Source organism: Podarcis gaigeae (genome assembly GCF_964106915.1).
Source record: "Podarcis gaigeae genome assembly, chromosome: 6".
NCBI lineage: Eukaryota > Metazoa > Chordata > Lepidosauria > Squamata > Lacertidae > Podarcis > Podarcis gaigeae.
The window spans coordinates 72,600,126-72,625,010 of NC_139682.1; the positions used below are offsets into that span (position 1 = coordinate 72,600,126).

The following is a 24,885-nucleotide window of genomic DNA, read 5'->3' on the forward strand; positions in this document are numbered from 1 at the left end:
AATCAAATATTCCACGTTAATAAGGTACCTTGGCACATGGTGTATGTGACCATTCCTACTCAATGGGACTACTGCAGGCACATTTTTGAGTAAGGACCAGAGCAAGAGACAGGTGGTGAAATTTCCCTGCTTTAGCACAGGAAAATCTAGTTCAAAATGTTCCATCTGTTTCAGAGAAAAACTAGTAGGCTCACACACACAAAAGCCCTATGGATTTCATGGAACTCACTCCCAGGCAAGTGTGCACAGGGATGATTTCCTTCTATGAGAAGATCATGGAATCAAGCAAACCTGTGTGCAGATTCATGACAAGAAACAACGGTTTCATTTCAGAATAAAAACTTGCTCAGGAGAAGTTCCGTTGGATTTACTCAGATAACTCTGTAGTTGTTGGCACCCATCTGACTTGAGAGACAATGGAGTGCACCTCCGAGGGTGAAGGCAAATCACTGTTTTAGCAGCACCTAAGTGACCTCCCTGGGGTGCAAGCCTGGGCAGTGTGTTTGGTTTGGTTTTTTTAATTTTTAATTTTTATTGGAAATTTTATTTACAACATAACATAACCCCCCCACCCACCCACCAATACAGAAATCCACCCTCATCAAACGTGAACATAACATACAATAAGCATAACATACAACAATACAAACAACCAAATAAAAGACTTCCTTTATCCTGTATCTGGCCTCCTTATTTACTTATTATAAGCTGCTTCCTTTATGAATAATTACTAAGATTTTTCTAATTGTAACTTAAATATCCACAAAGTCTCCTGCAGACATTAATCGAAACAAGTCCAGGTATGTATTTTAGGGCACTGTTTTGTGAAGTATTCTCTGCATTTTCCCTATGCTTTTTGAAACTCTCGTCTAGTGGGATCTCTAATTGCCTCTGTTAATCTAGCCAGTTCAATATACTAAAAAAGTTTCTCTTGCCATTCCTTTTTTGTTGGCAATTTCTTTTTTGTTAGCAATTAGGATCCTACCTGGGCAGTGTGTTTGGAGGTCCTAGGCTGCCCAGACGACAGCCTCACTGTTGTGGTCCAAAGGAAAGTAGAGCAATATGTTTGGCACCAGGTTCGCTACAGGTGTTGCAGGAAGGAGGCATACAAGACGCCAGCCAACCATCTCAGGGACTCCCATTTCAGATTTGTCCAGCTTATACTCCTTAGCCCTTTCTTCTCCCCAAGACATCCCGCAAGACAGTGGAGGTTAGGATCAGTTTTCCTTCTCTGAGATCGGCTACCTTCCCAGGTTGATGAGCCTCTCTTCCCTCTACAGCACATGCAGACCAATTCTTGATCAATGGACCCACTACTGGTCTCATCCACTCAATCCGCCAGAGCCTGTCTTCACATGCAGGGGAAGTCCCTAACTCACCGAGGATTTGAGATCCATCTGTAGTAAAGAAGTGGTAATGGTCTAGTGCAGCAACAATCAGAGGTGAGAACTCTCCTTGTATGTATCGTAACAATTCTCCATTGCAATGGCAGGTTCTAAATAAAAGGGAGGAAGATGGCAGCATTGGGCCATAGCTCAATGGTATTGCATGAAAAACTCCCCTGTTCAATCCAGGTAAGGCTGGAGAAGACCCACGTCTAAAATCATGGAGACCTACTGCCTGCATATCAAGGTTGTTCAGCCTCAGATCCCCATACGCTGTTAGATTTCCAACTCCCATCATTTCCAGACGGTCAAGGATGAAGGGCGTTTTAGTTCACCAACATCTGAGAATCCAAGGCTGAAGAATACTGGTGTAGAGAATACTGAACTAGATGACCAAAGGTCTGATCCCCTGGGCAACCAGCTTCCTCAATTGTAAAAAGAAATCAAATTATAAAAATGCTATACAAATAGGAGTATGGGCCATTTCAGCTAGTTGTGAACTTGCTCAGCATCGTATTAACCAGGAATTCCCATTATGAGAGCTCATTTATTTTTATTTTGGCCTACGGTCTGATTCCTCTTACTGAACACCAGTAACGGGCAAAAAAATTGACTCTGAAAACAAAGAAATCCATATGCTCCACAAAAGTGCACATGTATTCAGCAGTTATTAGCTCTCCTGAAACGTAGCTGTGTTTCACAAATGCAGTGGTTGTCGTTTATTTAATCCATTGTTGATGGATTGGAGAAAGATCAGATTTCCCCTGACTAAGGATTACTCTCTTAGCCAGCATGCAATTTATCAGAACCAATTTCTGCAAATAAGGATCAGCTTTCCTTCCCACAATCCTGACCTTCAGACAGCTTGGTACAGGTGGTATAGGAGAGGTCTCTACTGAGTTAGTAGAAGTTTTGAAATCATTTATGTATTACACATGAGTCATATTCTTCCCTCACTTTGCCTATCTATATAGGAAAGTTACACAGGCTGTTGTACGTCAATAATAATAATAATAATAATAATAATAATAATAATTTTTATTTATACCCCGCCCTCCCCAGCCAAGACCGGGCTCAGGGCGGCTAACACCAGGTATAAAAACAATTGATTAAAATACAACTTAAAAACAAGATTAAAATACAACATTAAAATACAGCCTCGTTTCAGTAGAAACTCAAATCAAAAACTTTTTGGGGATGAAAACACCAAATCTTCACCAAGGCCAACTATCCAGGCTGGTCCTACGTGGGCCAGAAAAAAGTCGCCAAATAGGAGTTACATCACAGAAGGAGAAAGGGAAAAGGAAAGAGGGGAAGGGGATCAAGTTGATTCCAGGCCAAAGGCCAGGGGGAACAACTCTGTCTTACAGGCCCTGCGGAAAGAAATCAGTTCCTGCAGGGCCCTGGTCTCATGAGGCAGAGCGTTCCACCAGGCCAGAGCCCGTGTTGAAAAGGATGCCATTAGGTCCAATGGCACTAATGTCATTGGACCTAATAGAACAGCCTTCTTCAACCTTGGACTAAGGTTACCAGACGTCCCCGTTTCCCGGGGACAGTCCCCGGATTTACAAATCAGTCCCCATACAAAATCAATTGAAGTTGAAAAGTGTCCCCAGATTCATTGAAAAAAATCTGGTAATCTTGGACCCCTCCAGTCTAGTCTTTATTGTGGGTCCACTCTGTAACATGTTTGTTTTTTTTTACACAGTAACAGTGGATTTATTCAGCTTTAGTTTGTCCTGCAATGCTTCTGCAATTCTGACACATGATTGCTGTCTGGAAGAGTCTCGAGGACAACAAAAACGGGAATCAGAACATTTGTGCTGTGAAACGTTATGGGATTTCAGCAGGAAATTATGAGATATGCACTTATTGGAAGTGAAGGGGTGTGCCCAGCTCAAAACCTTTGCAGGCACAAACAGTATTTAAAGTTTGTATTTAAAGCACCAAAGAGCACAAATCATAATGAATGTCGGAAGTGTGTGTGTGCTCTTGGTGTCTTCCAGATGGACTACAACTCCCATCATCCCTGGCTATTAACCATGATGGCTGGGACTAATGGGAGTTCCAACAGCCTCCGGAGGACACTGGGTTGAGGACGGCTGGCATAAAATATATCCACTTTTCATAGGCTCATTTGCAGCAAATACATGGAAGAAGGTAAATCAGAATTGCAATCTTCAGCACTTGCTATTGAACCCTTTTAATTGGAAATTCCAGGGATTCAACTTTTCTACTTACAGCAGATGTACCCTACCACTGAGAGATGGTTCAGGAGAATAGTCAGGACCAGAACTGAGGCCAGGAAGGGCAAGGAGAAACTGAGAACCATGTTTCAGACCATGAATCAAGCCTGAAACACAATTTGAGTGCACTCACATATATTGTGGATTCCATGTAAATGAATTGGTGGAAGGCTGCGATTGGTCAGCCAAAGTATCCCTGATTGTTCTTCTCTGGGGAGCTCCCTTGTACCCGCATGAACATGTGAAAATGACTGCAGTTAATTAAATCCCAGTGACATCATTTTATAACATTAAATCACTGCGTGACTCATTGGGTATCAACAAAATCAAGATGCGTATTTCAGATGATCTCATCTGGGAGAGACGTTCGCAGGAAGTGTTTGTGCGCTTTTGTTGTTGCTGAAACGGCACTATTGTGTGTTTGCCAGGACAGAACCTCTCTTTCCATCGTTTTAAAACACAGCGATCCCTTTGCTTGAAAAAAGAAATGTTTATCTGGTCAGTGAACCGTGGCCATTTGACTTCAGTGTATTTCATTTCCCCAAACTGGCACGGCTTCTAACCGGGTCCCTTCTCAGACAAATCTAGCCAATAATAAGTTCAAAAATCAGAAAGGTAACGAGCAAAGGAAACTGGAGTTTGGAAACAGGTTTACTGGGCTTTCCACCTGTATCGTGTTGGTCACTGTGAGATTCTGGACTAGATGGGCCTTAAGGGGCCTGATCCAGCCTAGTTCTTCTCATGTTCTTACATAATAGGACAGCAGGACCCATTGGAAGGCAACCTGGGGCATGAGGGGAGGAAGCAGACACAGATACCAAGTTGTGGATGGGAGTGCAGCAAGAGCAATTATCCTTTCTGCTCACAGAAACCCGAAATTTGTGGTGCACAGGACAACACTTCATCCTTCTGTTCCAGTTGGATGGACAACCTTAGGGTGTTGGGCAAGATCTGAGGAAATTGGGAAATCAGTCTAAAGCTGCTAGAAAGATCTGGTTGGCCACCATGCGGGGACAAAATGAACAAGGGGTGTTATGTACTGAAGTTCTCACCCTGGGCCAGCAGGGGGATACTGTAGATAGTTCAGGTCCACATATGCAAATGAGGGATTGAAAGTGACGTTCAGTGATTGGATAGTTACAGAAAATGGTTACTGTTGCGTTCTAGTGGAACTCTATATAAGCAGGCTGGCTGAACCGTTTCAGTTCAGTTCTGTTCTGGCCTGTGAATAAACAAGAGCTGTTTGAAGAATCGCTGTGTCGTCTGATATGTTCACCCACAACTTAACAAGGTGGGTTTTTTATCTTATCCAATGTGGCTCTTATATAACTAGTACTGTATCAATCAGCAGAACAGCCTGGCGCTTGGTCAGATGGGAAAATTGCAGGACCTGGATGAATGCCTTAGGATAGCAGAATCTGATCCTGTGAAGGCCCACTTTACAGTAGACTTGGTGGGGTACCACCATCCCAGGGGTCTAAGTCATCCCAAGAGGTCTCCCCATTTGGCCTGCAATGCCGTTTCAGCAAAGCCACACCCACCTGCCCTACACCTGATGCCAAATATGTCATTAGGTGTGAGGACAGGTAACTCCATAGGGTCTCTAGCAGAACTGGGAAAGACTCCTCCCAGAAACTTCGGCCGGTCAGTGTACACAATACCAAGTGATCTGACTTGAAATTTTGGTGTACATAACAGACGTTTAAAGCACATTCCCTCCCTCTCATCCTGAGGATGCTGGGAACTGTAGCACTGTGAGGGGAAGACTACATTTTCCAGGATTGTTCCAGCGGGGCAGGGTGCGCTTTAAACATATGCTGTGTGTGCAACCTGGGTTTTTATATACTCCAGCAGAGATTAATTCAGTGACAGGGAACCTGTGGCTGCTGTTGGACTACAATCCCCGGTGGACCGTTGGGCATGTTGGTTGGGGGTAATGGAAGATGGAATCCAACAGAATCTGGAGAGCCACAGGTCCCACACCCAAAACCTGATGAGAGGTTCTTCAGTTGCAAGGAGTATAAAGGGGCAGGACTCTTGCATGGATGAGTGGTGTTTCTGAGCACCCTACAATTTGTCTTCTCTAGTGAAAACCCATCTGAGAGTGAGCAATCTCGGTGGACCAATTCAGGCATCTCACCCAAGAGCTTGCAGCTGCCAATGAACAACTTAAGATCTAGTCACTCGTCTAGTCACTTGTTGCCCTTCCTAGCACCCCAAGTAAGGTCCATAGAGAGTTCTGCTCTCCAGCATTTTCCTGGCAACTTCAGGAGCATGGGACAGGTGGCCCAGACTTGAAGTTGGCATCACAAGGGTCACCCCTGGAGCCACCTATGGTCTGGGTCACAACCCTAGGGCCAGTGACATCACAATTCAATCTCACAACATTGCCCTTTCTTCTTGTGATCTCAACGCTCCCACAGACACAAACTCCAAAGGATGACGGAGGAAGTCTAAGGTAAGCACAGAGCCCTCAAAAGCAAGAATAATAGCAACGAGTAGTACTTACGATAAGGGACGTGGGTGGCACTGTAGGTTAAACCACAGAGCCTAGGACTTGCCGATCAGAAGGTTGGCGGTTCGAATCCCCACGACAGGGTGAGCTCCCGTTGCTCAGTCCCTGCTCCTGCCAACCTAGCAGTTCGAAAGCACGTCAAAGTGCAAGCAGATAAATAGGTACTGCTCTGGCGGGAAGGTAAATGGTGTTTCCGTGCACTGCTCTGGTTTGCCAGAAGCGGCTTAGTCATGCTGGCCACATGACCCAGAAGCTGTACGCCAGCTCCCTCGGCCAATAAAGCGGGATGAGCGCTGCCGCCCCAGAGTCGGCCACGACTGGACCTAACAGCCAGGGGTCCTTTACTTTAGTACTTAAGATAGTTGAACCATTCCTTTGCGGCTAGCATAGATCTTCACCGGGGCAGACACTGAGAACAGGGTACATAGATCACAGAACATGGGACACACAACAAGCAGGGAATTTCTGAATTTCCCACAAGAATAGTTTGAACAGTTTAGCACTGTTGCAGGTTTTGGGGGGACATGAGTGGTGCCAGCCTTGCAGGAATAGCAGAATCTAGAGTAAACAGGCAAGGGCTGGTAGAGGCAGGCGAACAGACCAGACCAGAAGGGAATTCCAACCAAAGAGCATGGAGAAACAAGGACCAGGTCATTCATTCATTCATTCATTCATTCATTCATTCATTCATTCATTCTTATCTGTACAAACTGCAGATCAGACAAAATAAGCTGCAGAACAGAACAAGGACAAGCAAGTCCAAAACATTATCCTTCATTACAGCATTATTATAACAGCAGTCAGCCGTGTCCACAGTTATGGTGTGATACAAAATAAATGAAACAAATGGAGACTCAGGGTGAAGGACTGAGTTCAGAGCATGATCTCATTCTCTCCCTTCCTGCTAAATATTTTGGAGCCCCAGCCTATTGCTTTATCTGGAGCAGGGGAATCAGATTCCTATCACTTCATGCTAATAGGGCCAAGAAGTTTCTGAGTACTGCCATGTCAAGAGAGAGCTCAGGAGGCATGGGCAGGCTCCGTGGGATCTCCCCACTCAGCAGCTCCCCTTGAAAGCAGAAGAAGAGCGAGCTAGGCATGATTTCCCCCCTCCCCACAAACATTTTCAGCCTAGTTCCTGGGCTAGCTTCTACAGCAGTGTTAGAAACTGAGATACAAAAGCTAGGAGCTAAATTGCACCTTAAACCTTGGTTAGGGGTGCCACAATGGAATGCCTAGGCGGGCTTTTTTATAACACGAATACAAAGCTGAAAATGAATGAACTGCAGCTAAAATATTATGTTCATTTTAAATATGGTCTAGTCCTTCCCCTGCCCACCCCCCAAATATTCTTAAGAGGGTCTCTTCTCCGGTCTTCAGAGAGTAGCTGGAAGCAGGGAGGCAGAAAAAGGTCTTCCTTTCCTTCCACTCTGCAGTTTTAATCTGAAATCTTAGGCGCAGTACTGTGTCCAGAGCTCAGAAGCTGCTCACGCTGATGAAATTCCCTGTCACAAAACGCGCCTAGGACAATGGGAGTTTTGAACGCTGTTCTAGGGATGCGCCCGAATAACATTGCCATGGAAGGGCCACAGCTGATTGGTAGAGACCATGTTTTGTACACTAAAGGCATGGGTAGGCAAACTAAGCCCCGGGGTCTGGATCCAGCCCAATCGCCTTCTAGGTCCAGCCCGCAAGATGGTCCGGGAATCTGCATGTTTTTACATGAGTAGAATGTGTGCTTTTATTTAAAATGCATCTCTGGGTTACAGTGGTACCTTGGATTAAGAACTTAATTCATTCTGGAGGTAACCTGAAACTGTTCTTAACCTGAGGTACCACTTTAGGTAATGGGGCTTCCCGCCACCGTCCCGCCACAGCCGTGCGATTTCAGTTCTCATCCTGAAGCAAAGTTCTTAACCCGAGGTACTGTTTCTGGGTTAACGGAGTCTGTAACCTGAAGCGTCTGTAACCTGAGGTACCACTGTATTTGTGGGGCATAGGAATTCGTTCATTTTTTTCTTTTCAAAATATAGTCCGCCCCCCCCACAAGGTCTGAGGGACAGTGGACCGGCCCCCTGCTGATAAAGCTTGCTGATCCCTGACTAAAGGTCACTGGTTTGAACTCCAGCAACTCTAGGAAGGTCTGGGAGAGCCATTGTGAGACACTCAGCTAAATGGACCAATAACCTAACTCAGCACAAGGCAACCCTTTAGCTAGGAAATTGCCATGTGTTTTATCTCTATGTGTGCAAGAATTAGGCATCACATTTTATAGACAGATATCGATCGATAGATAGATCACGCATGCAAACAGATGAAATGAAGGGCAAGTTCTCTGCTTCAGTCTTCTCCAGTAACCTTTTAGTGGCATCAAAGCACTGTATTTATCTAATGCTCACCAAATTATGTTGCGAAAATTAAGGTGCGCCTTAGATTCGATGGCACATTTACATTCGCCAGCAAATCCTTTTTTCGGTTCCAAGCTTCTGAAAACTGAGGTGTGCGTTAGATTTGATGGCGCATTAGACTCGAGTAAATATGGTACTCTCAGCCGTACTTAAGTGAAACAAGGAAAGACCAATGGACGAACAAGTCTTGGCATGTACTCTTGAGTTACAACCCACCAATCCTGGGCCATATACTGGCCAAGTGAGCTGGTCCAAAGGATGCCTGTTCTTAAGATTTTGGCTGACCAGGCTTACCATATCTGGTGCCTTACTCTGTCTCTTGATTAGCTAGAAATCAGTGCTGACAAATACAGTGGTACCTCGGGTTAAATACTTAATTTGTTCCGGAGGTCCGTTCTTAACCTGACACTGTTCTTAACCTGAAGCACCACTTTAACTAATGGGGCCGCCGCCATGTTCTCATCCTGAAGCAAAGTTCTTAACCCGAGGTACTACCTCCAGGTCAGCGGAGCCTGTAACCTGAAGCATATGTAACCTGAGCTACCACTGCAATCCCAGACACGGCATGGGCAAGGGAGAAGCTTGCAAGAATATTTTGACAGTTTAACGTTGCTGATCGCTTAAACCAACTAGACGGCTTTCAATTTTTAAAAAAGCCCATCAGTTACAACAGAGGTGGAGAACTTGGGGTCCTCTAGATGTTTCCGAGCTACCGGGGGTGGGGGTGTGGAAAGAACATATCTATATATAATCACTATGATTGTCCAGAACTGTAGCCAACAAAAGGCTCCACAGCAGACAGCAGTAGATAATGGTCAGCACTATAAAAGGCACATAAATCAGCTACCTGAAACCATAATTGCGACAGAAAAGAAACAAAACTGAATTTTGAAAACGGTTACCCATATCCACTTTCCTTAACATCAATCGCCTTGCCAAAGCCAAAAGATTACCATACCTGTTTATCCAGGAATATTTGTTTTGTTAATATGATACCTCAACAGTAGAATGGATCAATATGATACCTACATAGTCAGCTCGCTTGTTTTCATTACAGGCTAAATTCGAGAACACAAAATTCTTTCTGTTGCTTAAGTGATCTCGGCTATTCAGCCGTTCTCAGAATGAAACGAGCATGTGAGCTCCTTAGGTAACATATGGTATTTCATTAATTTAAAAGACTTTAGTTAAACAACTTTTGGTAAATTGAATCCAGCCTAAATTAATTTCCTTCAAATGAGTAAGGTACTTAGTATACCCCATGTCTGTTCAATCTCCCTTGACTTGATTATCCCCCTGCAAATACAACCTTATAAATAATGGCGCTGCAGATATACAGTACCAGTGAAAGGGTTTAAGTAGGCAAAAGTGCATCTTTCAGACATATCATTATTTTCAGAATACAGTACCCAAGAAATCACAGTCAGGGAAGGTAAATGTCAGCCGGCCAGCCTTCTCTGAACTATTCATAAATATGTGCTGTCTGCAGCGTTATGTCAAGATAGTCGCTCAAGAAAAGGTTATGGGTTCTTATTAGAGGTGCATGTTAGTTACAGCTACTTGACAGTCACAACTAAGCATGAGCAATGATTGTGGGATCATGGGGAAAGGAGAGGGGAAAACAGGGACTTACACAAAATGTTGCGCAGCTGAACAGAAAGATACAAAGGAGGCTGGTCTTCTGAGAAAAAGCCCCATCCCTTCACTTGCGTGTCGAGACCCCTCAGCCCCCCCCCCGTTGGAAATAACTCACACAAGGACACGGATATTAGGTTTATGTTACTGGGCAAATTTTGGCCACAACTTTATTGAAATTACAGAATGTGAGCGGTGTTGGCTTAGGCATTGATTGGACCTGACTAAGTATCTGACTTAGTCCATTGTGCAGGATGTCCCAGTAAGGGTAAGCCACCGGTAGGGGGAGCCCTGTCGATGCGAACCCAACTCAAGCTCCCCCAGTTTTCCCGTCGGGGTCGTGTCAAGGCCTTAGCCCCCCAGCCGGGCTTCAGACTAGATCAACACCCCCGGATTCCTTTAATGGAATACCCTTAAGCATGGAGGGGCAGGTGATGGCCACACCTCCCCTCCCCCACACAAGGTCAAACAATGCCTAACCACATCCCTAACAAAGTTGTGACGATTGCTACGAGGTAGGCGAAAACCAAGTGGCCAGTGCCAATTTGCCAAGTGGGAAAATTCCTACCGGGCCCCTCGGACAACCAAGGCGACCAACCGAAGTCCATAGCAAGGCCATTGCCTAGCCTGCAAAATAGGGAGGGAGGGCGGGTGATTGAGGAAGCGAGCCAAAGAGGAAGTCCTCTGGCCTCGCTCCTCCTTTTAGACGGCCCCTGCCACGTCCCCCCGGGTAGCGGGTTGGCTGGCCGGGCTATGACATGGCCGGGTTCCCCCAGGCAACGGGGACAAGGTCCCCCGCCCCCGGTGGGTAGTGGGTGCCCATGCGGTCCACCGCAATTCCTCCCCACTGGGAAGTGGAGCGGATATGTGTAAGCTGGCTGGCACTTTGAATTGAACAGTAAATTGGTGCGGCTGAGAGACCAGCGATTTTTGGCACCCCTCGGCCGAAACCGAAAGAACTTGTGACTAAGAGTTTGCACCCAAGTCTGCTTATCTTCTCATCCCTCCTGATCCATTTTACTGTCGCGTTACGTCTTTTTAGATTGCAAGCGTGTGGACAGGGACATTTATTATTTTTTAGTCATATGTACAATGCCCCGGGAGCCTTTTTTGGCTGAATTCTTTGCATAAATGAAGCAGGTTAGGCTGTAGAAGCACAGCCCTGAGGATATGACGTTTTCACTGTTGTGGGATTAAACATTCAAAATATGCAAAGGTAGCAGGTAAGGCAGATAAAATACTGTGGTCCACACTGTCTTTGGAAAAGAGTTGTTTCACATAAAATTCAAAAGAATGGCTAGCAAATATCACCACCACATTTTCAATCCATAGCACAATCACTCGAAATAAACTGCAAATACCCATACCCTTAGAAAAGCGTATTTCTTACTCAGGTGTGCTGCAATCATTGCCCTTTTTGAATAGATTGAAGCTTACAGCGAATCATATGCAGTGACTTGCATTTGCTTAGCACATGAAACAGAGGCCAACATCATATAGGGATCCCTTAAAGTAGACATTTTCAACCATTTTGAGTCCATGGCTCCCTTGACCAACTCCATTCTTTCTGTGGCACCCCTGTGGGGCTCAGGAGCCCAGATGTGTCACCCCTTGCCTGCACAGCCTTTTTCAAACACCCTTCTATGTGGACTGTTCCCTCAGCCTCCTCTCCTCTCCCATCTTCTTGGGAGTCCTCCTGGCAATTACTGCTGCCACCCCTGGTCTCTGAGCTGCTCTCCCTGCCCCAAAGAGAGGTGTCTCCTCCCACTGCCCCACAAGGGCCTAGGAAGCAGCCCCTGGCCAGCTCCAGAGTCACTATTCGTCTGGAGAGCTTGTAGCCAGGGTCTCTTCAAGAAACAACTGTTCAAGCCTTTGAGAGGCAGAGACCTGAGAGGGCATCAGAGGAGGGAGGAAAGGAAAGAGGGACAGAGGCCAGTGTTGCCCACAGCACCCCTGACCATCATTTTAGGCACCCCAGGGTGCCATGGCACACTGGTTGAAAACCACTGCCCTAAAGGCATGACAGACATGTACAAGAAGATCTGCAATCAAATGTCCAAACAATTCTGAACCCATGTACGTGATCAAAACATGTACAGTGGTACCTTGGGTTAAGAACTCAATTCGTTCTGGAGGTCTGTTCTTAACCTGAAACTGTTCTTAACCTGAGGTACCACTAATGGGGCCTCCTGATGCCACCGCCACACAATTTCTGTTCTCATCCTGAAGCACAGTTCTTAACCCAAGGTACTATTAGCAGAGTCTGTAACCTGAAGTGTCTGTAACCTGAAGCGTCTGTAACCCGAGGTACCACTGTACCCTGTTATCTAGTTACAGTGAATACTGCAGCATGGCAATGGGCATGTGAAATTCTATGAAACTTGCATAGCTCCAGGGGTCCTGTTCAGCTCAATATTATTTTACCTGTTCATTAAGATATTCAACTGATCCTTCAGCATGCCTTTTCATCGATATTTAGATTACGGTGGCTGCAGAAGAACAGCACAGTGTATTTATGCTTGGAAAGCATTCACCTGTAAAAGAAAAAAAGAAAAGAAAAGGTACAGGAAGCACAACAACAACAAAAACCTAGCAGCGTGGCTTTTGTTACTCATAGAGAAAGAAAAGCTGTCTAGAACAATTTGTCCTTAATGGCTGTTTTAGCTCAAGAGAGGCCCTGAAGTGAAGAATAAACAAACTGTCAGAGGAACAGCGAGGAAGTCTCTTAAGATCAAGGTTAAGGTTCATTGGTACAACTGCTCTGAGGCAAAACATGACCACATCTTGGATTCATCTTGCCACGCAGATGAATGCAAAGGTACGGCTGCAGCGGTTTTTCTTCTCGAAACCTCTGCATCCATTAAACATATCACAATGCTTTTTGCTTTTTCGCCTTTCCAAGGGAAAAGGTAATATTTTATGGAAGTGAAAGATTATTCCGTACAGAGGAATTCAGCCAAGGTTTGGAAAATGGGACAAGATATAGTGGTACTTCAGTTTTCAAACGTCTCCATTGACGAACGTTTCAGTTTTCGAACGCCGTAAACCCGGAAGTAAATGCTTCGGTTTTCAAACATACCTCGAACATGCCACGTGGCTTCCGTATTGAGTTTTACGTATTGAGTTTTCGGTTTTCAAATGTTCCGGAACTCGATTACATTTGAAAACTGAGGTACCATTGTATACCCAAAGCAGTGGAACTAACCTAACGGGGGAAACCAAAGCTAGGAAGCAAACCCAACAACCTTAACACTCAAAATATTTTATTAGTTGTGCATCCCAAATAAAGATTTTTCCCCACCCCCAACAGCTGCCTAACTGGACATTATTATTTCCCTTTCAATAGAAGCATCCATTATCTACTGCTAGATACTCTCCTTGAAAAAGGCACTCTGAAACATCAGATGGAACGCTTTATCCCAAGTATGTATTGATATAAAATAGATGTGAGCCAAAACACACACACACACACATACACACACACACACACACACACACAGCCTTCGTCTCATCTCATCTTATTTGCTCAAGTTTTTTAACTAGTCACCATTTTGGCATGGCTGCATTGTAAACATTCTGATCAGCCTTGTGCAAAGGAAAACACTTGCCAAAGCATTTAAGGTATAATCAGATCTTTAGCCACTTTTGGAGAGCCACAGGTTGCCCATCCCCCCTTTAGTGTTGCACTGTTGCAAGAGAGTTACATGAGAGCTGGGAACTCTGGTTGGATTGCACTATGTTTTGTTGAAATAAGCCAGGATCGTAAACCATGGTTTGATCCTAGCTTTTTTCAATAAACTACCAAAAGTCTGTCATTTTGAGACACAGTGGTAACATGCGGTAGTTAAAACCAGGAAGCTGATGGTTCCAACGTCCTCCTTGCCAGGAGAGAGAAAGTGTGTGAGTTCAACCTCGTTCATGTGTGGCCAGAGCTGTGTCAAATTTGCTAGGCACCTGGGAGGAAAAAGTTACATCCATGCTGACCTTGACGACAGAATTATTACAGGTTCAATAGGCTTAATGGATGGAAGGATTTGCCTGGGCAATTGTAGTGGGACAAAGATGGTGACAAGACGTTCAGCCCGGATACTGAGGTCCAGGCCCGAGGGCCTTCTGGGGGTTCCCTCCCTGTGAGAAGTGAGGTTACAGGTAACCAGGCAGAGGGCCTTCTCGTGGCAGCACCCACCCTTCAGATGTCAAAGAAATAATCAATTTTAGAAATGTCAGAATTTTAGAAAACATCTGAATGCAGCCCTGTTTAGGGAAGTTTTTAATGGTTGATCTTTTATTGTGTTTTTAATATTCTGTTGGGAGTCGCCCAGAGTGGCTGGGGAGGCCCGGCTAAATGGGTGGGGTATAAGTAATATTATTATTATTATTATTATTATTATTATTATTATTATTATTGCCAACCCTTTGGTTTTGTGGATGGGGGAAGTGCCAAGGCTATTCCACCTCCTCTGCTTTGGCAGCCCTGTCCATGGAGTGACATTTTGAAAAGGAGAGGAGTTAAGAAGTATTGTGCCCATTTGCCTTCTCTTTGTTTTTCTGTGCATGGAAGGACTTATTGAAAGTAGTGGGAGAGAGAAGCTCTCTTGCCCATGGAGGGCGTTAGGAAAGGGGAGGGGAGAAGAAGCTGCTGTGCCCATTAAGTTTTTGGAAAATGTGTGTGTGGAACGGTGAAGGAAGAACCAGAGGATCCACCTGTTTGCTGCTCTACTTTGTTTTGCTGCCTGCCAGTGACATGGAGCAGTAGGCAAGCAGCTACTTTTTTTTTTTTAGTGTGCATTGGGATGTGGGGGGAGTGTAGGAATTGCCTGTTGCTTGTTTTACTGCCTGTCAGCCATGAGGGGGACTTTTTGAAAGGGGGGTATGAATGGAAGAAGAAACACAGGAATTGGCCCTTGGCTACTGTGTTTGTTTTGCTGTCTGCCGGCATGTGGGGCAGGCAGCTACTTGAGAGAGGCCTCAGTTGAATGTGGGGGGAAGGATAAGGCAATTCTTTCCTGTTTCTACTGTATGCCATACAGCAGGTATTGTTCTAAATCTGTTTTTTTTGGGGGGGGGCACTGCAGAGGCAACCTCATCTTCATTATCTCATTTTTTCCTAATTGTACCAAAGGTTTTTTTGGGAAGCAGCATCACATTTCCCCTGATTGTTATTCAACTGGTGTGTGTGTCTGTGTGTGTGTGTGTGTGTGTGTGTGTGTGTGTGTGTTGTAGGGGGTGGCATCCATTTCAGACGCATCCTTATTATCATCATCACCTTTTCTTCCTGCCAGGTCCACAGCAGGGATTATTCCCAAGTTGTCTGACAAGGGGGCAGCATAGTGCAAAGGCAGAAACATTATACACCCCGAATTTTGACATCGTTACGTTTAGGTGAACAAATAGGGCCACTCAAAATGGCTGCGCACAGGGCCCCACAAGCCATAAATCTGCCACTGGATGTGAAGGAGCATTTCTCCTGTACATAATCCTGCCCAGGCCCTTTTGGCCAGCTGAAGACTCTTCTGGTGCTGCCTTTGTTGCATGAGATTAGGTCTGTTGCTTGTCACAAGGTCTTCTCGGCTGTAACACCGCAGCTACAAAAGACTCTCCCCTCAAATCTTTGATTGGCACTAAGCTTTTTTCAGCATGCTGTTTTGTCCCCGAGAGATAATTGCTTGCGCCCTGAGTTATGAGACTATTCTGACCAATGGGCTTAATAGATGGATGGTGGCTGTGTTCCAAAGCGTATTTTGTTCTCCTTTTATAGTGTATCATGTTTTAAAATGTTGCGTTCACCTAATGAGGTCATCCATCTTATAAATAAAAGGGCAGAGCTGTGGGATGCTGCGAGGGATTTACAAAACTATGCAGCGCTCTAACTGATTGGAGAGGATTTGGAGACTGTTTACAAGGCAGTCAGCCGGCTCTGTGGCCTGCGTAGAATCTCCAGCACACACAAGGGCTGCTTTCTCTGCACACTTCAGGGAAATCTATATGTTTCCAGAGCTGCTCGCTTCCCTTCACAAGGCCTTCATCAAAGTGCAAAAGCTAATACAGTCATACCTCTTGTTACGTTCGGTTCAGGTTATGTCTTTTCAGGTTGCATCCCACGGCAACCTGGAAGTACCGAAAAGGGTTACTTCTGGGTTTTGCCGCTCGCGCATGCACAGACGCGCAAAATGATGTCACGCGCATGTGCAGACGCAGCGAATCATGACCTGAGTGTGCGCAGACGCGGGCTGTGTTCCTTTCAGGTTGCGAACAGGGCTCCGGAACGGAGCCCGTTCGCAACCAGAGGTACCACTGTAGTGAGAACAGTTAGAAATTGTAAGGCTGAGTAGGCTTGCTAAGATGTATAAGGTTGAATCAGATAAGTGCTGGAGATGCAAAGAGGGGGAAGGAACATTCTTTCACATGTGGTGGACTTGTAAAAGAGTATTGGGAAACAATCCATAATGAATTGGAAAAAAATGTTTAGAAGTACTGTTCCAAAAAACACACACAACCATAGAAGAATAGCAACTTCAGTTGACAGAATATACGCAGCTTGCAGACTTAAAATATAGAATAAGAGAACAAGAAGAACATACGCTTAGAGAAGATTAGAAAATGTTTATTGAATATATGGGGTGAAATTGTGTGCACTTGAAAACGCTGGCAGCATTAAGATAAATTCAACAGCGTAAATAAGTCTTGATGGATGTAATAATGAAATAATGAAATATGGAATGCTTTAGTTTTTGTAAAATGTGCAGGGATTTATGATATGCAAAATGAACCATGAAAAGAGAAGAAGGGAAGTCACTGATATTTTAAGGATGCTTAAATGAATATTCTAAATTGTAAAACAGAAAATTGAATTTTAAAATGTATTATAGATAGATAGATAGATAGATAGATAGATAGATAGATAGATAAAGATAGATAGATATTGTAAGGCCAACACTGGGGTAAATGCAGGATCCCAACCAGTATGCCTACACTGAGCTCTGCTCTACAAGTAGGTGCGACTGTTTTCCTGGCACCGGGTCTTCCATACATACAACTTGCCCCTGGATTGGCTCTGTGCAGAAAAGCTCATCTATGAATGGCGTTTGGGAAGGGGCCAATGCAATCTCGTTCCCCATCTTCATGTATTGACTGTCCCTATATCAGTTACCCGCACACAGTTTATGTGGAACAAAGCTGAGGACTTGGAACTCCCAATGTCTTTTTTCATGTCCATAAACAGCCACTGGGGACAGGGGGAAATCCAATATGGACTGGGCTATGGCTTTGGAGGGGGACGCAGGTGGCACTGTGGGTTAAAGCCTCAGCGCCTAGGACTTGCCGATCAAAAGGTCGGCGGTTCGAATCCCTACGGCGGGGTGCGCTCCCGCTGCTCGGTCCCAGCGCCTGCCAACCTAGCAGTTCGAAAGCACCTCCAGGTGCAAGTAGATAAACAGGGACCGCTTACCAGCGGGAAGGTAAACGGCGTTTCTGTGTGCGGCTCTGGCTCGCCAGAGCAGCGATGTCACGCTGGCCACGTGACCCGGAAGTGTCTCCGGACAGCGCTGGCCCCTGGCCTCTTGAGTGAGATGGGCGCACAACCCCAGAGTCTGGCAAGACTGGCCCGTACGGGCAGGGGTACCTTTACCTTTACCTTATGGCTTTGGAGGGAAAACACCTGATCCTTTCCTCTCATGCCACAACCCTGATTGGGATCCCCCTGTTCTTCCACAGCCATAACTAACTGCGGGATGGAAAACAGAAAGTTGTAATGTCCACACTGAATGGCAGCTTTTGGGGAGGCGGGGTTAGGCTGAGAGACTCCACCCTCACCCTGGCATCCAGATTTCAATTCTCACCACACACCCCATGGCTGCTTTTCAAAAACAGCATTCGGAGTATGACAGAACTCCCATGTTACATCTTATTTGGCTTCGAGTTTTGCCTCTTTGACACATTCTGCCATGACCATGAAATGGAATCAGTGGAAAGGCCTTGTAACACTATGATATGAAACAGACTGCACTGTGGGACTTATCTGGGGCGGTCAGTCCCACACCCCTTTAAACACTGGTATACCCCATAATTTTCCCCCAGAGATATAAGTGGCTGCTATTCACTCCTATGGGGGGAAAGTATAGGGTTATTCTTGGGAAATCTATGGTAGAAGAGGTTAAACCTACCTATATCTCTAAGCCCAAACCACCACTTGCACGTACCAGAGAGGGTATGTACAAGTGTGTGAATGCATGGCACACAGTACACAAACAGTATCTGGGCCCTTTTGCTGCCTTCTTGCCCTTCAGCATGATAGAAATTTTGCTAGTTTACAATAAAAGCCAGGAAGACAAATGGTTTTGGTTTCCAACCATGAATATTGACAGGTCTCGCTTTCTGAAAAGTGATTTTATAATTACTCAGCTGACATCACTTAGCCATTTTCCAGTTTCTGATACAGTGGTACCTTGGTTTTAGAACAGCATAGTTTATGGACAACTTGGAAATAGAACGCTGCAAACCCGGAAGTAGCTGTTCTGGTTTGTGAACATGTTCCGCTTCCTGTTGCGTGTGTTCCGTTTGTAAATTGAGTCTCCCACTGGTAATCAGAGGCTTCCTGTTGAGTCTGTCGGCTGTTGAGTCCCAAGAACCCATGCAACACAGAGGTGATATTTGGTGCTTTTGTTTTTGCTATTTTTTTTGCATTTTTGTTTGTGTGGCTTTTTCGTTTTGACTGTGACTTGTTCTTTGTTTTATGGGACTGGCTTATGACTATGGCTTGCAACTCCATTTTTGCGACTGTGGCTTGCGACTTCGTTTTTGTGACTTGTCTTTGTGACTGTGGAAGCCTGTTCAGATACTGATTGACTTTGTGACTGCAGAAATGGATAAAAGCCCCCCATCTAAACAATGACTATCATCAGTGCGCATAAAGGGAAAAATTAATTTTAATTTTTATCATCTACATTTCTGTCTTATTTATTTTATAGTACAGTACATTGATTATTGCTTTCATTTTATGGATCAATGGTCTCATTAGATAGTAAAATTCAGGTTAAATTGCTGTTTTAGGGGTTGTTTTTAGAAGTCTGGAATGGATTAATCCATTGTGCATCACTTTCTATGGGAAAGCGTGCCTTGGTTCTAGAACACTTTGGTTTTGGAACAGACTTCTGGAACTGATTAACTTTGGGAACCAATGTACCACTCTATTTCCCTTCCCTAAAAATGGGTTTCCCAATTCACTTGTTTTAATAGCTTCAAAATAAGTAAAATCCAGTAGTGAGCTGACATCTACTGGCTAAAAGCTGCAAGTTGCATTACAAACACAAAAAAAGCGCATTCATTTCAAGCAAACCTTTGCAAAGACAGAAATCAGCTGGAGGGATGACAATAACCAGGAAATGCCTAAATAAAACAAATAAATAGCAAATGACAATCGAAGAATGCTAATAGCTAAAAAATGAATAATGTTAGTGAGAGAACATAGATGAAAACAGAGTTAAGGAACATATTAGCATGTGCTATATTAAATTAGGATTAATGTCTGTGCTTTAAGTGGTCAACAAATAACATCTTGCAAGGCTTCTACTGTTTTCAGAGAAGCAAAGATTGTGCAGAGACCATTTGCTTTCATTTAACATCTCAGGTTTTGAAATGCTTCAGGTGGTGAATTTTTGCTTGGATCTACCACTCTCAGTTGGGACGCGGGTGGCGCCGTGGGTTAAACCAGAGAGCCTAGGGCTTGCTGATCAGAAGGTCAGCGGTTCAAATCCCCGCAACAGGGTGAGCTCCCATTGCTCGGTCCCTGCTCCTGCCAACCTAGCAGTTCGAAAGCACGTCAAAGTGCAAGTAGATAAATAGATACCACTCCAGCGGGAAGGTAAACGGCGTTTCCATGCACTGTTCTAGTTCGCCTGAAGTGGCTTAGTCATGCTGGCCACATGATCCGGAAGCTGTACACTGGCTCCCTCAGCAAATAAAGTGAGATGAGCGCTGCAACCCCAGAGTCGTCCACGACTGGACCTAATGGTCAGGGGTCCCTTTACCTTTTACCACTCGCAGTTACTAACAGTTTCATTTTCAGTGACCTTATTTAGGAAATAATTAAGAAGCAACCAACAATGTACAAACTTGTAAATGTAGCTGATCATCGAATTTCAAAGCTATTGTTAACACAAAAAATGTTTGTAAACGGATCGGTATCTTAGCCTCTGATTTTTGGCAATCCTACATAAACCTCCTAGCTTAATACACACAGCACAACACCAAGAATTTTCAAACTTTTCATGGACTATATGCCAATTGATACTACTGTAACTGACATTCCAGAATGTAAAGATTTACACCAAACTGGACTGTACAAACATTTTATACGGCATTACCTTGTAAATCAAATGCACCATAAATCTTTCAAGATAATTCAATAAAAAACAACAATCTTGTACATTGCACTTTTTGATGGAGGAACTGTGTTCCTAATAAAAGTCTCCTTTTGCAAAACTCAGGAGTATGTCATAGAACAGAGCTAAGCATTTCACAGCTTTTCAGCTATTAATAGGACTCCCAGCTAAAAGGTCCCAATAAATAGACACTTCCGGAGGCGGCGCGAACGGTAATGGCTGCCCTTTCCTAACCGGGAGAGGGAAGCTACGCTGGAAAAGGGTCGTCCGCTACGGCGAAGCGGAGACCCATTCTGGAAAACCGCAGGCAGCGGAAGCCTGCGGTCTCGGGACCCGGCGGGCGCCAGGAGCTACCCCCGAAACGTTGAGGGAACCCCGTAAGGGGCTCCGGATCGCAGAGGGGGTAGCGGCGCTGTGGGTCTATGCGCATTCAGCGGAGCGAAGCCGCGTTGCCGTTGCCGGTGAGCGCCGACCTTTCTTCCTTCAACACAAGATTCTAAAACGTAACAACCCGTGAGTAATTGAGGACTTTACTAAATTTCGGGACTAAAAATATTGAAAATAAGCTGAAAGCGGAGAGACGAGGAAAAGGAAGTCCGTCCTCCGCAGCCATTGACTTTTAAAGCAAAGAGCAGGAGGAGTGGAGGCATAGAGAGAACTTTTGACAGCTCAGATTGAGCACCCGCAGAAATTACTTTTCCCTTTAAAGACTGTAAGCAATTGATTTTTGGACTTTTATTAGGACTTATACACTCCTTTCTTTGTGGATTACAATTCTGTTTAAGAAGCCCAGGTGTCAGAACTGCCTGAGCAGTAGAACTGTCAGACTGCAAATTTGGATACATTCTATTTAAACTTTGAGACAGTCTGAGGGAGTTCAGAATGGTTACGTTCTTGCATTTTGGAACTCCAGTAAGCACAACTTGAAATATTGTGGCAAACCTAAAACCAACTCTGCTAAAACTACTTTTGTGAAGATCCCTAAGTATTGGTTCAGATTTCGTATGTGGAATGGACTCTTCTTCCTAGGACATTTTATGCTCCCCCTAGAGGATTGAGGATTTACAACAAAAACATTGTTTTACTTTCTATTTCCCGGCCCTTTGTTTGACTGCTACCATCTGGGCCGTAGCTTTCCCATGGGAATAACTCAGCTTGACCTTGACTGCTAGATAACTTTGGAATGAGTGGCGCAAAAAGAAAGGGATTAAGAACCAGACAAACAACTCTGACAACTGTAACTGCAGCCTCACAAGCACGCAGATCATCTGTGCCCACTTTGCCCTCGGAGGAAAAAGTTACCTCCCTGTCACAGGCAGGGGAGGAAGAAACTGAGGATTTACAACTAGAAGAGATGGCCTCAGGAGGATCTGGTTCTGTACTAGAGAGAATTCTTGAGAAATTGGAGTCTTTGGAGAGGAAAGTTGACCAACAAACTGCGAAAATTGACCTTAATACAGAAACTTTAAACAAATTATCTGGGCAAGTTGCACAGAATGCACAAGCAATCGGACAACTGAAGGAGGCTGCAGGTGAAAATCAGAAACTGGCCGAAGAGACCAGCCAAAGAGTGGGAGAGTTGGAAAAAGAAGTAAGGCCGCTCAGTAAGCAGGTTGGGGAACACCAGATCTATCTCTCCATGTTGGAACTTCGGAACAGGGAGATTAATTTAAGGATAAGATCGATACCAGAAGTGGAAGAAGGTAATCTAGCTGAGTTTCTGACCAAAGAATTCTCCAAGTTCTGGGGTCTAGAGGAGGAAGATTTTAAAATTGTGTCAGCCTTCAGACTTGGAAGACTCACAAAGAGAGAAAGGCCCAGAGACTGTTTGATTACGTTGAGATCAAAGGAGGAAAGGGACAAGATTTTGGGCCTGCACTACGGAAGCTCTTTGAACATTTCGGACAAAAGAATTGAGATTTTTAAGGACATTCCTAAACAGCTGTTGGATCTTAGATCTGAATATTTGGATTTAGTAAAACTGCTGAGAAGCAACTCAATCATCTTTAGGTGGGACTTTCCCCAAGGACTATCTTTTACCTTTAGAGGGAAGAAGATTAAAATTAGAACTTTGGAAGACAGGGATAAGTTTTTGACTGCCTACGGAGAGGACCTTCATAAAGGACTTGAACTACCCTCAGGGCCTGAACCACCACAGGTGCCTGTACCTCAGAACCCTGAAGACTTACAGAACAAAATACCATCCCAAGGAAACTAAACAGATCTATCCAGGATGTCTCTGCAACTTTTAAGTTGGAATATAAATGGCTGCAACAGCCCGGAAAAAAGGAAGAAAATCTTTCACATATTAAAAAAGGAGCAACTAGACATTACTTGTTTACAAGAAACACATGTGACTAGGCTCCACAGAAAAATATTGGTAAATAAAAGGTTAGGCCAAGAATTTATATCTTCGGACTTAGTTAAGAAGAGAGGAGTGGTGATATATGCAAAGGAGAGCCTCTCACCAAAATTTCTATTTAAAGATGAACATGGAAGAATTTTGGCAATTGAAATACAGCACCAAGGAGAGAAAATTTTGATATTAGGAATCTACGCTCCAAATGAAGGGAAATCAGAATTCTACAAGAAGTTGCATGAGATTATGCTGGATTATCTGGACTATGATAACATCATTATGATGGGAGATATGAACGGGATCGTTTCTACAAACATGGATAGGTCACAAAGCCAAAAGGTTACTAAAGAAGGCAGACTACCAAAGACCTTTTTTGAAATGACAGACAACATGGACTGGATTGATATATGGAGGACAAAGAACCCCTTAGGGAAAGAAGGAACATTTTTCTCTGAAGCCCAACTGACTTGGACAAGAATTGACCAAATATGGATTTCTAGAGGTCTGGCTCCTAAGGTGAAGAAAGTGGAAATCTGCCCAAAGACCTGCTCCGATCATAACGCGTTGAAAATGGACATGACATTATTACCAACCGGCTCCTTTAGATGGAAGATGAATGACAACTTGTTTAGAGATCAGGAGATTATCAAGAAGGCCAAAAAAACAATAAAGGACTATTTTGAGATAAATTTGAACACTGCTGTGGAAAAAAGAACAATCTGGGACGCAAGCAAAGCTGTGATGAGAGGGTTCTTGATACAACAGAACGCCATAAAGAAAAGACTACAAAATGAGAAAAAGGACAAGATTTTGGGGAAAATTAAAGAGTTAGAGAAGAAACTAAGAGTAAACCCGAAGTCACAGCCGATTTTGAGAGAAATTAAACTTCATCAGGCACAATATTCCAAACTGATAAATCAGGAAATAGAATGGAAGATTAAATCAATGAAACAAAAAACATTTGAATCGGCTAATAAATGTGGGAAACTGCTGGCATGGCAGTTGAAGAAGAGACAAAAGCTGAACATAGTAACAAATTTGGAAATAGAAGGAAGGAATATTCAGAACCCGGTGGAAATTAGAAAATGTTTCCAGAAATATTTTAAGAAATTATACACTCAAGGGCCACAAAAGGAGGAAGAGATTGCAAAATTTTTGGAGAAAAATGGACTTAAAAAACTATCACAAGAAAATAGATCACTCCTGAATAGTAAAATAACACGACTAGAGATAGAACAGGCCATTCAGAATATGAAGTTGGGCAAGTCTCCAGGGCCAGATGGCTTGACCTCCAAGTACTATAAGACATTAAGTGACTATTTGATTCAACCATTGATGGAGGTCAGCAATGAAATTATGGAGGGAAAGAAGGCGCCTGAATCGTGGAAGGAAGCTTTCATCACATTGATACCAAAATCAGAAACTGAAAAGACACAACTTAAGAACTACCGCCCCATTTCCCTTTTAAACGTGGATTACAAAATATTTGCTGACGTTTTGGCAGGAAGACTCAAAAGAGTTTTAAATGAGATAATTCATAAAGACCAGGCAGGCTTTCTCCCAGGAAGACATTTATTTGCTAATACAAGGAACATTATTGACATTTTGGAACTTTTGCAAACAAATATTAACACTAAAGCAGTTCTAATTTTTATAGACGCGGAGAAGGCCTTCGATAATATTTCTTGGAAATTTATGAAGGGGAATTTAAAAGAAATGGGAGTGGGGCGGGGTTTTGAAAATGGGATTGACGCGATTTATTCAGAACAAAAGGCAAAACTGATAGTTAACAATGTGGTTACAGAAGAGTTTAAGATTGAAAAAGGGACACGACAAGGCTGCCCGATTTCCCCCTTGCTGTTTATTTCTGTCCTGGAGGTGCTCTTGAACTTGATTAGAGGGGACCGGTTGGTGCAAGGGATTCAGATCGGAGTGAAACAATTTAAACTTAAAGCTTT

General features: G+C 44.1%; 1 protein-coding gene and 1 long non-coding RNA gene across 13 annotated transcripts in view; one reads left to right on the forward strand and one right to left on the reverse strand.

The window, feature by feature from the left end:
• Window positions 1–4,264: 4,264 nt before the first annotated feature.
• Window positions 4,265–5,967, reverse strand: LOC310846670. The gene is made up of 2 exons (XR_014565436.1): window positions 5,828–5,967; window positions 4,265–4,415 (listed from the first exon to the last, which is right to left on the reverse strand). It is a non-coding gene; the product is annotated as an uncharacterized lncRNA (long non-coding RNA).
• Window positions 5,950–24,885, forward strand: part of BRDT (bromodomain testis associated) — a 68,365-nt gene continuing 49,429 nt past the window's right edge. For 8 of the 12 annotated variants that reach the window (XM_083743295.1, XM_083743305.1, XM_083743302.1 and 5 more), the window contains exon 1: window positions 5,950–6,089. In XM_083743295.1, coding sequence (XP_083599421.1) covers window positions 5,965–6,089 — 125 coding nt within the window. In that variant the 5' untranslated portion in view covers window positions 5,950–5,964. Of the gene's footprint in view, window positions 6,090–12,668; window positions 12,751–13,535; window positions 13,613–24,885 lie in introns of those variants that run through there. The other 4 variants (XM_083743309.1, XM_083743298.1, XM_083743296.1 and 1 more) reach the window with 4 other exon arrangements.